A 17537-nucleotide genomic window follows, 5' to 3' on the forward strand; every position below is an offset into this window, starting at 1 on the left:
GACACAGTAGACTCTCTATCTCTTGTGAGTTGAAAAATGTCCTGTAAGAAACTGACTTATTTGCGACAATAAATAGATTTCTCCAGCCATTTTGTGTGTTGAAAGATATTTTTTATATGAAGATAGTTCAGAATTAGGTTGATTGAATTGGAAGTTAAGTGTGTTTTGAACTGTGTTTGTTTAGCTTCTTTATGTTTACAAATCATATCTCTTTCAGAACCCAAACAATGAGATTACATTTTCTGCCTTTGGATCCGGCCTGGCCTTTTTCAATGTCAACAGCCAGACAGGAGAAGTAACAGTTGTCAATAACCTTGTCCAGGATTCTACCACAAGATATCAGGTGACTAAGCTTTCTCCAAGATCAACTGTTGCTGTAAAATGTCGATGTAATTCTGTGAAACTGTTGTAATGCTTGATCATCTCTTCTTCTGTCTGTTATCTGTTATCTGTTCACCATCATATCTGAAGCTGAAAATAGATTTGACTTATATTATATTGAGTTTATTATAATGTATCCAGTGCAATGTTTGGGAACAGGGGGACCTGATCCAATATTTTATTTTATGTTCTTCATATATTCATGTTTAGGCTTGATATGACCTTTGAAGTAGGGCTGGGAGGGGTAACTTGGGTACCCGGGTCAGGTGGATACTGAGTAGGACCCAAGTACCCACAGGACTACCCGGACCCGTGGTTAGTCACATGATATATTGTTTAATGGCAAAAAGTATCTAGAAATCTATGGTTACACTACAAATCACTAATGTTCGCATTTCTATCTGACTATGCACCAATTCCTTCTGACTTTTCATATGGTTGAATAAAGATATAACTTAAGTCAGCTTCAGTTTATGCATGACCAGATTGTTTAATACATGTATCTAAATACGTTTTGACAGGGCCATGGTAAAAAAAATGCCCAATCAGACATGTTGTACCTATCTCTTGAGACCTACAGTGGGTACCCAGGTAGGGTTGGGTAATAGGGGGTAGATACCGGGATAGTAAATTTGGACTCAATTATTACCTCAAATAGGGCTCAAACTGGCTATATATCACAGGCACCAGTGCAAGTGTGTGTAAAAAAATTCTCATTTTTTTCTAACTGATAAACCCTTCCTTGTCCAGACATGTCTAAACTTTATTTTTACCATACTACATAACTAATTCCGGTGTTATGTAATTAATGACAAATGACACAGTCATCAGAGAACTGATTTTACTTTTTTGTAGACTAGTTTATGCATCTGTGTTTTGGGACCAGGTGCAACCTGGGTTTGTCCGGTGCAACTAGCTTTTCATGTCAAAATGCACCTGGTGCAAGTTAATATCAAGTTCCTTTAAATCGAGCCCTGCATACATCTCCTTGACACAAATTGTCTTTGATAAGTATTGAACTAGTTCTTTTATTTGGTCACAGCTGTAGTTGTCCAGCCAAATAAGTCAACATCACTGATCATAAGGGAATCTAACATCACATAATGATGGATATATATTGAACACAAATTAGGACATCTTGTTTAATTTGTTAACATTTGAGTAGAGTGATTGTAATGTGAGCACATAGTTGTTCTAATCAGAGGGATTGCAGAGTAATTGTAAAGAAACAACATTGTTGGTCTAATCAGAATGATTGTAGAGTGATTGTAGAGTAATTGTAAAGAAACCACATAGTTGGTCTAATCAGAGGGATTGCAGAGTAATTTAAAGAAACCACATTGTTGGTCTAATCAGAGTGATTGTAGAGTAATTGTAAAGAAACCACATAGTTGGTCTAATCAGAGGGATTGCAGAGTAATTTAAAGAAACCACATTGTTGGTCTAATTAGCCTGTATGTTCTTAAGCTGACAATCCAAGCTCAAGATAAAGGTGCCAGCCCTCTGTCGTCAGCCCAGCCTGCATCTGTCACTATCAACGTTGTGAGGAACCAGGCCTCCCCAGTGTTTGCACAGACTCCTTACGACACCACTGTGTTGCGAACAGCAGGAGCCAACACACCAGTTGTCACTGTAACTGCTACTGATGCCGACACAAGGGTACGTTCCTTACTGAAACATTGAGTGATTGTCCTTATTGTTTGTATGTCCATATATAGCTTGTTTTCATGTTTGTCTGTTATATATTTGTCTTGTAAATGTTTCAGAGTCCCTACAATGAAGTCACATATGGTATTGCCAGCATGACTATCAACAGATTCCAAATCAACCCATCAACAGGGGAGATAACTCTCACACAAGCTATTGCCTCAGATTCTCAGGCTCAATATGGGGTAAGAAATTGTTTACAGTTCAAGAAGTGGTCAAATTGTTTTCCAGGTTTCCATTCACTTTTTTTAACACTTCTGTATATATTTATGCTTATGATTTGTATTTTCTATTTTTAGGTAACAGTTTTCGCACAAGATGGAGGAAACCCAAGGCGTGTGACCTACAACACATTTACAGTGGGAGTTGATCGTAACCTAAATGCACCATTCCTTATAAATCCCTCTGGACCAAACTTTGAAAATTCCACCACAGTACTGGAAACTATTGGATTTGATTACCTTATCTATGATGTGGATGCCTTTGATGCAGATTTATCGGTAAGAAGGGTATTCATTTAGGTACATATTCTGCTTTAGAGTTCAGTTGAAATTTGCCTCCTGCTGTGTATCGTTTGTTTTAGACATATCATGGATGTCAAGTTCTTTATGATCCTGTGGAAGTAGTTTGTTGTTGTTTGTTTTATCATATACGTATTACCTGTGTTTTGGTAAAGGCCAAGAATATGCATACATCTACAATAGAATGTTGTCAGACTAGGTCTTCCACGTGTATTGTAAATGAAGATACATTCATCCAGATTTATGAGGAAGATGCATTGAAATTATATAGTAGTAATGTATTGTGTTATAAAATATTGAGGTGGTGCTATTTTGTTTCTGTTGTGTACAGGACCCATACAAGTCTCTACGCTTCTCCATCATTGGAGAAAATACTGCTCCAACCTACTTCCTGATAAACCGCGACAGTGGTGAGATCCGTCTCAAGTCCTCTCTGCTTCAGGACACCCTCCAGACTCTCCAGTACAGAGTAAGTACAGTGATCAAGTACAGTATAAGTTTGTTACTACCTATGATATTGGCCATTAAAAATTTATTTATTTACAATCTCTAATTTGTTTGTTTTTGCAGCTGGTTATAGCTGTAACAGATGGTGGCGATCCACCTAGGCCTGCCCCTACCACTGCCACCATTACAGTTAATGTCATTCGCAATCTGAATACTCCACGCTGGGTCAATGAGCCTTACAGTGCCACGATTGATGAGACAATTGGTGCAAATGTCAACATTGTCAATGTCCTGGCAGTTGATGATGACACGGTATGCATGTTTTCTGTTGTATATCACCAAACTCTACATTCAGTGATAGGACTGAAATGCATAGAGTTGTAAATGTTGACTACTTGTTATCGATTACTTTTGTTTGTCTGCTGCTTATCACAACATATAATGTATATATATATACCTCTCATCACTTGGTTGGTGTCATTCCAGCTTGATAACAGTGTCAGAATATACATTGAAATGCTGCTATATGCAATAAGGCTGAAATTGTCATCCATAAAGTTGTATGTTTTCTTAGTGACTGAAATATGTGTGCGATCCAATACTTGTACCACGATGGAATACGTATGGCTCCTTAGCATAGCAAGGGCTGGATTATCATATGTCTATTGTGACAGTGTATCATTTCAGCCCTAAAATATACATTAACTGCAATTTTGCAAAGTAGACACACTTGTTGTTATCCATAAATTGTGTCTACTTGTCATCCGTCAACTTCTAAGTAATGTCTATCAAACAATGCAATTTTGCAACATAACAGTAATTGAGATGGTAATGAAATAATTGAAGATATTGCTTTGATAAATTAAAAAACAAGAGCAAAACATTTCATTGTAGTAATTGACTTTATCCCCAGAATGCATTCAACCGTGTGAGCTATGCAATCATCGGAGACGGCACTGCATCAGCATTCTTCGACGTGACGCCAGGAGGTACTATCATCAGAAAGCAGTCACTGCAAAGTGTTTCTGACACTCGGTTCTATGTAAGTTTTACTTTTTACATTATCTGAAAATATAGGTGCACAAGATAATAAGATGTAATATAATACAACAGTAAAAATCTTACTGTAGGTGTAATTACTAGGATACTATTTTTGTCTCTTGTTTTGTACTCAATCAAGGCTTGTTTGTTGTCACTGTTGGCATAAGTCCGGATTTGTTTTGAAGAGCGAGATGAATGCTTCTAACAAAAAACTTTACCTGGTAGTTCACATGAAATATTATTTTACAGTTGAGAGTTGTTGCCTCTGACAATGGTGTTCCTCCTAAGACCAACACAACTGTGGTGTCAATCATCATCAATCGCAACCTGAACACACCTACCTTCTCTCAGCTGGTGTTCACAACAGAGATTGATGAAACTACAGAAGTAGGCACGGCAGTTCTGAGGATCTCGGCCACTGACCAAGATTCCGTGGTATGTGTATTTACACACTCCGGCGCAGTGATGCCTCAGCATTACATCACTGCCACAGGCTAATTTGCACATCACGTGACCAGACTTTTTTAAGCGTTGGTTGTATTTTGAAATTTAAGCTGTTAAAAAACTGATATATTTGTGTCATTAGACAAACTCTATCTCTTGTGAAATGAAATATGTCCTGTCAGAAACTGGCGTATTTGCAACAATAAATGAATTCTTCAGCCCTTTTGTGTGTTGAAAGATTTTAAAACTGTTTTTTTAGCTTTTGATTCCTGCGCAAGGGTGTATAAACTGTCTGATTGGTTAAAGTTCTTCATAAGCATCAGCTTAAGTATTATAAATTTGATTATCCTCAATAGAATATGAAATTGAACCATGATTTTATGTTACGATGTGTGTCATGTGCAGGGTTTATGAAGAGTCATGATGTTTTCAGAACATATATTTTAGCCCTAAGACAAGTTCAGTTGTATCAACGACATATAAGTTGTTATGTTATCCATGGTTCGATTGTTTACAGGTCGCCAGTGCATTGCAGGAGAGCTACTGAGTGGAGTTACAAACATACAAACACTTACTATTTGTGTAAGTGGCGGGTGCTACCGCTAGACTAGGACACTACCTTTCCGCGAACGCCTGGTCTCATCACTGTTTTACAGTGATCCATTTATATATTTTTCAGAACTATGTTGTCTTTTACGCCCAAGGGAACCTGTTGCGGCAGATAATCAAGACTGATTATGATTGTTTTGGGTTTGGATGTATTTCTTAGACAGGTGATGTAGCTAAAGTCAAAACGTTGATGACTACCGTGGATGTGATTGGTCTCACAACAATTTCCACCAGTGGCTTTGGTTGTTTTGATAAAATGTGTTAATATCTTCTTTTTCCTTTCTGGTGTCCATTGCGTTACCTGATTGTAACCTTGATTTCTATGCTCGATGAATGTTTTCCAAGACCAAATTCACTCACGACTAGTGTTATAAGTAGGACAGGATATATGAACTGCTTTCGAAAACAACTGTTACGGTTTACATTGATTCATGAGTATAGAAATAAGAATTCCATTTTGTTTGTTGACTTTTTTGCTGTCTGTTGTGACAGATTCATCAACATAAAGACACGTGTACATAGAAGGTATTGAAGTTTTAATGTCTTCTTAATCCAGGCCCCATACAACACTGTGCTGTATGAGATCAACAGCCTCCTGTCCAGCCCTCTTGGACGCCTGTACTTCATGGTGGACCCAAACACTGGCGACGTCAGCCTTAGGTGCTATCTGGAATCGGACACAAGTAACACTAGTGTATACACAGTGAGTTGAATCACCACACATTAATGAAAAGCAGAAAATCACATCAGTTTGAGATATAAATATAAATATAATTTTGCTTATTCTAATTGTCAATGTCATAATTATCAAGAGATCCCGTATTCATATTCCCCGTTTGAAGTCCGGGGAAGAATAGGTCCCAGCACATGGTCCTGGTCTGTAATGTTATGCTAGATAATAGACCTGCAATGTTAGTGAGTGCGACATAAAATAACATTCACACACTCATTTGTAACGGCTCTTCATCTGTCCCACTATCCACCAACAAACACCGTGTCCCTGCCTGCCTGCAACATACTGGTCGGAGTCTTACCAGCTTGCTGATGGAATTTGAATGGAGATTATACACATTTATTTTGCTTATACTATTAGGTTGCAGTATTTTAGCAACATTATATGTTGCCTGTTTTCCAGCTGGTTGTTGATGCAGTAGATGGAGGTGGTAGAAAGGCAAACCTGCCTGCCAATGTTAAAATCACCATGGACAGAAAGACACCGCTGCAGCCAACTAAGGACAACAATACCATGTCACTCAGAGCCTCTGTCTGTTGTCAGGAACCTCTACCACCGTACTGGGGTGGAAGCAGTAAGACTTATATCACTTGAGTACTCGGTGCCAAAGGTACTCGAGTTCCATCATATAAAACAATGATATTTAAACAGTCACAATTTGCTAAATACTTAAATTTACAATACGATCTGGTTACAATATGTCATAAGCGTCTTCATCTGTCCGAGGTAGATTTCAATGAAGAGGAAAGTCTTCACACATGCAAAAAATATTCTGTGATTATTTGTATTCCTGCTGAGCACTTTACTTTGCTGATACTTCAGTGCTACTTTTCAATGATCTGATGAAATTAATTTTAGTAGGTTGATATTCTCCCTTAAGGGAACGACCATAAAACTTGCAAAGGAAACTGAAATCTAGAAAGTGTCAGTCCATCATCTATTCACGGGGTCCGGTACATGCCAGTGAGTGAGTTGGATGGAAGTGTGTGTCTGTGAATATATATTTATCACTGTGTTCATATTTACATGTATTATTCGTATTTGTGTTGTCAGTTGTCAAACTATGCTTCGATTCATAATTATATATTGATATCAATATTATATTTTACAATGGTTAACACATATACTTTTTCTTCAGAACAACTGTTTTGCTCAACCATTTCCAATGCTGTTTTTGCAGTTGACACAAACGATGTGCAATGGTAGAATATTATTGTATGTGTATTCTAGTCATTTGTGTATTCAATCATCTTTTGCACTGAGGGAATACAATATCGGAATGTTATATGTGTATGAGGAAGCAAGTATCATGCAAGGGGGGTAATGATTATCCAGTATTTATTTATTTATTTATTTATTTATTTATTTATTTATTTATTTATTTATTTGTGCATTTGTGCATTGCTTTTCCTGTGCATTTGTGCATTGCTTTTCCTGTGCATTTATGCATTGCTTTTCCTGTGCATTTATGCATTGCTTTTCCTGTGCATTTATACATTGCTTTTCCTGTGCATTTATGCATTGCTTTTCCTGTGCATTTTGTAATTAGGTATTATAACATACACCATATATGTTTAACTTGCAAAGTGACTACCGTAGGTGTTAACTATTAAGTAAGATGTCAGATGAATTAGAAACATTGCTTGGTAAGAAATTGCATTATGTTTGATTCTCTCATAATGTCATTGCTAAGAAATATTACCAAACAAGTTATACTGTGGGTATAAAACTGACCCTTTGCCGTAGCACTGTTTTTATCATGATAAATATGAAAAGAGCTTTGTCGCTTTTATGTAACCCTGGGCTTGTTCGTTCTCTCTTTTTTCAGGGATCCAATCATATGATTGTCAGCGCTATTTTGCCTTGTTTACGCCCAATAAACCCTGTCACTCCAAACTATCTCGCGTAGGCTGATATCACCATGGCAATCTGGAGTAGCTTTAGGACTTAATGTTTCATGAATAATCACTGTTGCTTTCTACAATTAACTGCGTTTTACTGTTTTCTGATAGAGCATCCATGTATCAGGTAAGTCACATCAAATGTCACAGGTAAGCATAAACGTGAACCAAGGATATGCCACACCCCGCCGAACAATGGACATGACGCACCCTAATAAAATGCCTATGGGTAATGGCGGCCAAGACAAAGAGTCGACCCATGAAAGAGATTGGTGAGCTGGAAAATATACAGTGGGTAACATACTTGTATATGTCCCAAAGTGATTTCTTTCGTCAGTTGAATACCATAAAGAAGCATGGGTTCCTGTCGTGTATTCACCAAGCCAGCAGTATTGGGGCAAATCAAACACACTTAGAACTTGTTCAAAGTTCAACCAGATAGGAATCTGCTGATAGAATGCCAAGGGGAGCCGTGCTTCTCGATTATAGCAGGTCATATCGGGGCCTTCCTCACGTTCAGCTTCATTCAACAAAAAGGTAAAACATGTAAGTTATACAATTATAGATAAAGAAATAATAACATGAAAGTTGATTCATCATCTCAATTTGGTGTATGGTAGTGTATTAACGCTCGTCATACTCATTTGAGAACACTGTGAAACATTACAGATTTATGTGCGGACCGAGGACAATGGCAGTCCCAAACTGTATGTCATCGCCCTTGTTGAACTCACCATCAACCGGAACCCGAACCGGAACCGGAACCTTCTAGAGACCAGGCCAACTGGAGACGTTGTTCTCAGAGTGACATCTTCGGATGCTGATAACCAGGTAAACGGTTGGTGTAAAGTCTGTTGCTGTCACTCAGACATAACCAGTCATTATCATTACCAACTGCTGATTGTGTCAGAGAGTAGATATTTGTTTAAGAAATATTGTTTTTATTTCATTATGTCCACTATTCACGAGCTGGTTCTAACAATCATGACATTGCAGCTTCGGATCAGATAACTGAAAAAGCGAATGTGGCATGCACGACACAACCGCGCGTTTACAGTGTCAGTAGGTTTAAGGAAAATGCATTTATCTAAAATATGTGATACACCCTACCAGAAAGAAGACACAACTGTAATAAAGCGGTTAAGCATAGATATAGGCAATAATTCAGAACTCCGATTTTCAACGTCCACATTTGATAAAACATTTTATTCGGGTTTTTTTGTATTTTGTACAGGACCCATGTGACCGATCGAAAAGGAGTCGCCCTACCTGTTTCCTGACACACCTGGAGGCATCCCCAATATTCAAAGTGTCCACACTCTCTCACACACGCACACACACGTAGGGCCCCCAATATTAAACATGTGTAAGAAGTCGACTTATGAGAATCGGATGGTTACAGAGTTTGACCTGGTTGATTGTGTGTCAAAGTGTATGGTTGTTCATTACTTCAGTCACTAGTTTGCCCGACCCGTGAAGATCCGGGTTAGAATAAGCCTTCAGCAACCCATGCTTGTCTTAAAAGGCGACTAAAGGGATCGGGTGGTCAGACTCGCTGACTTGGTTGATGCATATCATCGTATCCCAATTGTCTTGATTCTATTCTTTACAGACCGCCGTCACATAGCCAGAATATTGCTGAGTCGGCGTTAAAAAACAACAAACAACCAGTTTTCCTGGTACAGATTTGTTTGTTTACAGACCGTAACTAGCTGCAATATATCTGCATTCGGCATTAAAAACGCATTCACTCAGATCTTGTGTACATCTTATGAATTAATTCACATATTTGTAACACAATAAACAATTGTTGTTAAATTGTTGATTGTTGTCTCTCAATATAAGGATTCCTGTATATTGATGAGTGAGTGAGTGAGTATGGTTTTACGCCGCTTTAAGCAATATTCCAGCAATATCACGGCGGGGGACACCAGAAATTGGCTTCACACATTGTACCATGTCGGGAATCGAACCCGGGTCTTCGGCGTTACGAGCGAACGCCTTAACCACTAGGCTACCCGACCGTCCCTTGTATATTGATGATTATTTAGTCTCAAGTAACCAAGTACTATAACCCAGAAATACACGTGTCAACCTTGTAACACTGTCCAATGTAACTGTATAGTCATCTCTTTTCCAAACAGCCGGTATCATCATTGTAATTTGACGCTACATGTTGGCCACTTAAAGACCACAAAACGACATTTTCTTTTGGACAGCGTGTTTCAAACGCTTTTCAGACCTCACCCAGCAATATCTACCTAAGTTATAACTGTAATCACACTGGCCCCATACGTTCATACAGCATCTATCAACAAATTGCATAATACTCTTCATTCGCATCTATATCAAACACTCGTTTCCGTTATGAAATTCTGGACTTCCTCATTGATGTCATCTATGTAAAATGTGGGGGTAAGACATTGAGCCAAGAAGTAGGCATCCCCATGGGCGCCAGTTGCGCTCCCCTTTCTTTATGCATTTGAATGAGAATGTCTGCTCGGATTGGCAAAGTCAAAACAAGGCAATTTTGCCATGACATTCAACATAAGCTTCAGGTACATTTGTATATCGATGATCTGATGTCGTTCAAGAAACATCAAATACCAATTCCCTTTCACCGATTTACCCGTGGATGGACCTCTGTGTGAAAACCACAAGCATGGCGTAGACGGTAATAAAATGATTGAGCCACTCCATCATGTCACTTAAGATACTGTGTTTGTGCCAAAGCTGGGCATCCACTGGCAATATGTTGGACAGTCTCAATAAATTCATTTCATACTCTACATTTCATTACATTACATTTTGATGCAAAATCACACATTGGCGGTTTCGAGTGGGAAGTGACTGGTCATGAGCAACAAACAGAAAGCCTTCTGTTTCACTTTTCAGGCCAGCCGACTTCATCCAAGCGAAGGGTTCCGCAGGGTTACTGATTGATCCTCTCCACACACTGCAAATAAATTCGATGCAGTGGTCGTTCGTCAGATAGCCTCTTCTTGAAAAACTTAGTCTGGGTGATTTGATATGGCACTTCACATGGTTGACACTCATTTCTGTACCGTCCAGCAGTACAGTACCTTCAACAATATCAACATTGACATTGAGATTATGTCCCTCATCCTTTGCTCGTAGAAGAAAACTCTGGAATGCCTTGTTTTCATCATGAGTCTTCACATGCTTCACAAGAGGATCATCAGAGAAATGAATGTGTGTAAAAGTGCACAATACAATTATATCATGAAGAGCCTCCACGTTAATTAAACCACGCCCTCCCATTATGATTGGTTAATATACGCGACTGAGGGAAGAGCGAGGGTAGTGAGATCTATTGTCTGACATGATTCTTCATGTAAGGGTGTCAATACCCTGAATTTCTCGTTTCATCCAATCAAAAGGACCAAAAGAATATGAAAGGCGATTACAGCATAAGTATTGGTTGTTTTAACTTGACTGCGAGTGTTCAGCTCTGAACTCAAGATTTTCAACTGCATATGTGCGTGTGCATGTGTGTGTCCGGATTAATAGAGATTCCTTTACGAGTCAAAGTAGACAATATATGGGTAACAACTTCTTTATTTACTGTAAAGCCTAAAGTGGAAAATCACTTACTCACACTAACCACTACAACTGCACTAAGACCCATTTCAGCCCATGTTTATCATAAATAGATTAATCAAAGTATGGCACTTTCGACATCAAGGGCCAACAGGCCTACTAGACAGGCTACAGGTGTTGGAACGGCACTAGTTGTCACACCCCAGCTTCACGTGTAGCCCTGTAGATTTATAGTGGGGGGTTTCTAACTTGAAGAAGACATCCCGTCTATACTATACCATGTCCATGTTTAAGTGCCATGGTGTCGTAAACAACAGAGGGCACGGGTAGCCCAGTCGTCTGGGGCGCCACAGTTCGGTATGTAGAATTGCGTCCCTATTCTTGAACCTATGATTGTTGGTTCGAATCCAAGCTCCCCCGATGTTTCTAGGATTGTCAGCACCATACCCGTGCCCGTGGCTGTCCCTAATGTGGTAAACGTCTGAGACCTGCATCACTTCGGGATTTCCTCCTACATTAAGCTGACACGCCGTGTTATAGATGGGATACTGTCCAAAGCGGCGTTAAACCCAACTCACTCACACACGTTAACAATATATACTGGAAAGCGAGTACCGCTTTGTATTGGCACGAGGGGCAAAGTCTGATCCATCAGCTGGCAAGTTATACGAATTCGGGTTTCTGGGATTCCAAAGGACTGGTAGGCTACACCCCGAAAGGTCAGGCCATTAATGTAGATATTATGCTGACCTGCTTAGGTAACTGTGTGTGACTTCCAAGGCTTAATGTCGCAGTGTCTTCAAGTAGGAGAATGCAATTGTTGTCACCATGGTGACAATGCATGAGTTCTTTCGTATTCACCAGATTTAGCACAATCAAATATCCACCTCTTCCCAAACTTGAAAGAACCTTTAGGCAAGCATTATGAAAATGATGATGATGCCATTCCTGTTGTGGGGGACTTTTCACACCAGGAGTGTTGCGGTCATAACAAAAAAAATATTTTTCCAAATTATTAAATTTTTTCTTTAATTTTCATTCCAAATTTAGCATGTACAAAATTATTATTTTATGAATGCCTCAGGAGTTTAGCCAAGAAGGTTACTCTGTTTAGCCTTCATGCCATGCATGCTATTCAGTTTCTGCGAGGATAGAATGAGGACCCATGTGGTCAGTAATAAAAAAGAAAGAAGTAAAAGTTAGAAAAGAATATGGCTCTACCAAAATGGTATGTTGTCATGCATTTGTATTTCTATTCCATGGTCAATATATTTCTAAAAGCAATTTTATTTCCCAAAATGCATTTGTAACTTTTCTGAAGTAATGATAATGTGTTCAGTTTTCAATCACTAATGTTTACATTCTATTAAATTTGAAGTATTTTCATCAAGTATTTTCAATTTAAATTACATCATATAACTTTATATTATACATTCTTTCTGTGCAAATGCTCTTGCAATTATTTTGGCACAATTTAATGTCCTCTGTCAACTTTTATTGTTTAAGTAATTGTCATACATTGTTATGGTTTTGTTTCCATATTGAACCGCAAACTTATGATTGCTTACCTTTCCTTTGCAGTCAATCTTCCAATTCCAAAGAGGGAATTTATTGATAATTGATGATGATGAGATGAGAATAAGAATGGATATGGAAATGAGAATGGTAGTTTTGATCTAGGATGAATTGACATTTATTGTGATCCATACAAGGAGGAAGGCTACTACACAAGTGAGGTTCAGGTACTCCATCATCGTTAGTAGAAGTGTGTTGACCTCGAATATTTTAATATCGTATAATTGGAAGACTCTATTAATGAAGTGTACAAAGTAAAACGAATGTTACCTATCTTTCCCAAATATCAATGTCCAGCTATATATCTCAAAGTGTAACCAGTGTATATACCTATCACCGTCCTTGCAACTTATACCCATATATCTCTCGAACTATACCCGTATGGATGTTACCTATCACTTCCCTTCTCTTGAATATCAGGTTATCTCTTGAAATGTTAGTACGCTTACCTCAAGGGGCACAACCCGGCTGTTAAATCGTTGTATAAAAACAACCGTTCAAGTGTTTTCGTAAAGGGCCATTTAACCGATGATTCCCTTATCCATAGCGGTGTAACGCAAGGTTGCGTGTTGTCGCCGACGTTATTCTCAGTTTTTATTTATGACTTGGTTGATGATATTAATGACCTGAACTGTGGTATCAATATTGATGGGTCTATGCTGAGTATGCTGTTATATGCCGATGACATCGCATGAAGACTCACTTTGATAGCGTATGCTGAATTGTGTAGATAACTGGTGCAAAAAACGGCGTTTAAGCATTCATATGAAGAAGACTAAAATTGTCCACCGTAGAATGCAAACTGTACACCAATCTAGCTATGTTTTTAAATGTGGACACGTTTGCTTAGAATATAGTCATGCCTATAAATATTTGGGTCTTTGGCCATATGAGCATATGACTTATATTTTACAGATAAGGAAATTGCAAAATCTGCAGGAAGAGCACTCAGCGCCATAATAGGTAAATTTAGATCGATTGGCGACATGCCTAACGAGATATTGAACTGTGTACAATAATCTTGTCCATCCCATTTTTACATACGGTTCAGCTGTATGGGGGTTCTGAAAATGCAGATGCACCAATGACAATCGGAATAAGGCATGTCGGTTTTTCTTTGGTGTGGGCAGAAAATCTCCTGGTCTGGCGATCCGAGGTGAGATGGGCTGTGTTTCGTGTTTCACTGAACAACGTATTGAAATTATTCGGGGTTTTCCTGGAGAGTATATACTGTTCCGTTTGATCGTATCATTAGTTCAAATAAAATTTGGTCTTTAAGATAGAGAGAATGGTGTTATCAAATTACAAAACACTCTTCATATACCACATGATAACATACATTATTGTTCGTTTCCTGATATTGAAGAAAAAAACCACTAAAAATAAGATTGATCACGAAATGTGGCTAAGAGGTCTTCGGGAAATCACAGGCTTAGTTAACGGTAATAAGCTTAGGACATAACAGGCAGTTCAAAACTACTCTCTTTCTCTCTGTGGAGCCTTACGTTCGCACTGTTATGTGTAGATCCCAACGTGGTATAGTAGCCTAATTCAGATGTGGAACTTTGACATTAGAAGTTGAGGTTGGTAGATTTACTAGACACCTTTAGAAAATCGTATATGCAAATACTGTAAAGGTCAAACTGTTGAGGATAAAGTACATTTCATAGCAAGCTGTGATCTTTATTCAGACATTAGATATTCGTTATGGAGATCTGTAACTGAGGTGTATCGTAACTTCCCGAAACTATCACGTGCTGACCAGTTGATCATTTTAATGCGTTCTGATGCCATTGTAAAATTACTGGCTGCCTATCTTTCTATGATGTTAAGACTGACGAAATCGTTTGTGTTATAATGATCTCTGTTTACTGATATTTAATATGTACATATTGTGAAATATTTACGATATTTATAGACGTGTAATTGGAAGCATGTAATGCTACGTTAGTATGAGTACGGAGACATGTAGGCGGTTATGCATGTAGTTACAGTTATAGTGGGATGGATGTAAGGGAATGGTAGGAGGATGTATGTATGTAACCTAGAATACGGATACAAGAGGGCGGATATAGTTATAGTTCGCTGGATGTTGGGGAATGGTGGGAGGATGGAGTCTGTATGTAAGCATGCGCATGGATCCATGATGGCTGACGTAGACATAGTCAGATTGTGGTAGGGATATGGTTGGGAGAGATGAATACGTGTATGTGTCTGTCAGTGTGTGTGTGGGGATGTGGGTGTGGGTGTTGTGTAAAAAGGTGCCCTTTTACAGTATGACACGTACCAATCGTTGTTGTAAACGAAGCCTTTAGTGACACCAAGAGCAACTTCACAACTTCCCTCTTGTCTCTGTTATCAACAGAATAAACAGAACTGTTGCTTCTTGCAGTAAGTTTCATTTACGTTCTAGTATTGCTGCCGGTCGGACATCACAGCAAGAAAACATGAAGACGTATGGGAAAAATCAGAGACGTTCAGTGGATATCTTTGAGTCGGGTGACCTATTCACAGGAAGGGGCGTTCCTCCACTGGTAAAGAAAAGAAAACGCACCAAATCCAAATCAATCTAAAAGATGAATGTCAAGACAAAAGCCTCTCGACAGGCTAAACCCAAGCTACAAACAAAAATCCTGTCTCAGATGGAAGCTACAATCAATCCAGTAAAGGCTGAAATATAGGCTGAACGTAACAGGAAGAACCCGCACACGCACGCACACACACACACACACACACACACACACGCACGCACGCACGCACGCACGCACGCACGCACGCACACACACACACACACACACACACACACACACACACACACACAAACACGCACGCACGCACGCACGCACGCACGCACACGCACAGATACATACACACACGCACGCACACACACCACACAAACAGACACACACACACACTCACACACATACACACTCACACACACACACATACCCATTTTGTTGATCGCTTTACTTTAAGAAAGGTTACAGAGTGAGAGTCTAACAGTTTAAAAGGGTATGTGAGTTTACAAATACAACAGATTTCATATGTTGTTAAGAGAGCAAATATTTTAGTATATTTGTCATGATGAAATATATAACAAATAAACAATTGCGAGTTCAAATTTTAAGATTCAGTTGCACTGTAATATTCGTAAATTCATTTTTGAATATTTTTTTGCGGGGGTAACAAAACTTGAAGAATGATAAGATATAATAGACTATATTTTATATATTTTATCGTATCATATATTAAAACTCATACAATTATCTTAAATGAATAAACATTAAATGTGTTTAATTATATGACTTAGTTCTAACACAAATAATGTCATAGGATCATTGTACATTATTGATGGTTTAATTGTCTGCTTATGTCTCTGGATACGTGACTTATGACAAGTGCAATTGGGTCGACAGACTCTCTCTGAGGCACGCCCTGGCGACAATGAAATCTACCGACTACAAAGAAACACCAAAATGTTTTAAAACCTTCCAAAACAGAATCCGGCTTTTTGTTGTGAAGGACAACAACCCAAACATATCTTGATAATATGTCAATACAAACGAGGAGGTAACGTATACCATCGTTCTGCTTGGTGTATCGCGATAAATCGGCTAAATCCAGGTCAAACATATCATTCATGAAATTCACTCTGACTTGTAGACGTCGAAATCTATGCTTGACTGGCTTGTGTAGGCTGTAAGCATCTCGATCGTTTAGAAACTGCTTCACGCGACTCAGTCTGAGCCGATCTTTGTCGCGTCTTTTCAATGTCTTATGGAATTTAACAGGTCCATAAAAAGCGCCAGGTTTACAGGAGTTAAAGTAATAATCTTCCAGAGTTTTCTTATCACTATCGCTAAAAGACAGTTGCTTTGACGTAGACATGATTCAAATGAATGAAAGTGAAACAGTCTTCTTGCTATATACAAAAACCATTTTATTAACAAATATATGGTTTCGCAGATTTATATATAAATTTTATGATGAGTAACATATATATTATTAGGATGAAATACATGTTATGTTCGTTACAGTGTATGTTAAACATACACACCTTCTAAATGTAACATTTTTACAACTCTCGGGTTCAGTTCATTGATCCATTGCGTTGTCTTGAAACTAGCATCACGATAGTCCTTACATTGTATTGACATAAAGTAAATGTTGAGACATCTTTAACGCACGGGTCGTCACGAACAAGCTGAATCCAGTTTTCAATGACATGATCATCGTTCAACTCACGCAAAGACATGTGGAAATACTGGTTGACTTTCTCTTCTTCTGTCATATCCCGACATTCACCAGTTGTGCATATTGCAGTCCCATTCTCCCTCTCTTTTCCACGATCACACCATCATTTATTTTGTCCTTGTTCCGTTCTAGTGTACATTCTATCTTATACATACACCATTCCGTCGCTCATCTGATTTTGTGAAGGCTGAAGAGGAAGCCACTTTGACAAAACAGCCACTCGCAGTCAACTATAATCTTTGTTTCCACACGCTAAATTTTGTGTTTGGTATCCCCACACTATCTATTTAAAAAAAACCCGGTTCAACAAGTGGATGTATTTATATCCCTGTCTATTGAAGGAAAACTAGTATATTACCGGGT

The 17537-nt window shown here is 38.6% G+C and overlaps 1 protein-coding gene across 1 annotated transcript in view; it reads left to right on the forward strand.

The window, feature by feature from the left end:
* The window catches only part of LOC124150846 (protocadherin Fat 4-like), a 49128-nt gene extending 39526 nt beyond the window's left edge, over positions 1 to 9602 (forward strand). The window contains exons 36-46 of the mRNA XM_048392304.1: positions 218 to 343; positions 1849 to 2040; positions 2148 to 2273; positions 2388 to 2588; positions 2941 to 3078; positions 3180 to 3368; positions 3970 to 4098; positions 4347 to 4532; positions 5707 to 5853; positions 6286 to 8615; positions 9019 to 9602. Coding sequence (XP_048248261.1) covers positions 218 to 343; positions 1849 to 2040; positions 2148 to 2273; positions 2388 to 2588; positions 2941 to 3078; positions 3180 to 3368; positions 3970 to 4098; positions 4347 to 4532; positions 5707 to 5853; positions 6286 to 6477 — 1626 coding nt within the window. The 3' untranslated portion in view covers positions 6478 to 8615; positions 9019 to 9602. The remainder of the gene's footprint in view (positions 1 to 217; positions 344 to 1848; positions 2041 to 2147; positions 2274 to 2387; positions 2589 to 2940; positions 3079 to 3179; positions 3369 to 3969; positions 4099 to 4346; positions 4533 to 5706; positions 5854 to 6285; positions 8616 to 9018) is intronic.
* The last annotated feature ends 7935 nt before the right edge of the window (positions 9603 to 17537 follow it).

This window comes from Haliotis rufescens, unplaced genomic scaffold (assembly GCF_023055435.1).
Source record: "Haliotis rufescens isolate VD_foot unplaced genomic scaffold, xgHalRufe1.0.p SCAF_11, whole genome shotgun sequence".
NCBI lineage: Eukaryota > Metazoa > Mollusca > Gastropoda > Lepetellida > Haliotidae > Haliotis > Haliotis rufescens.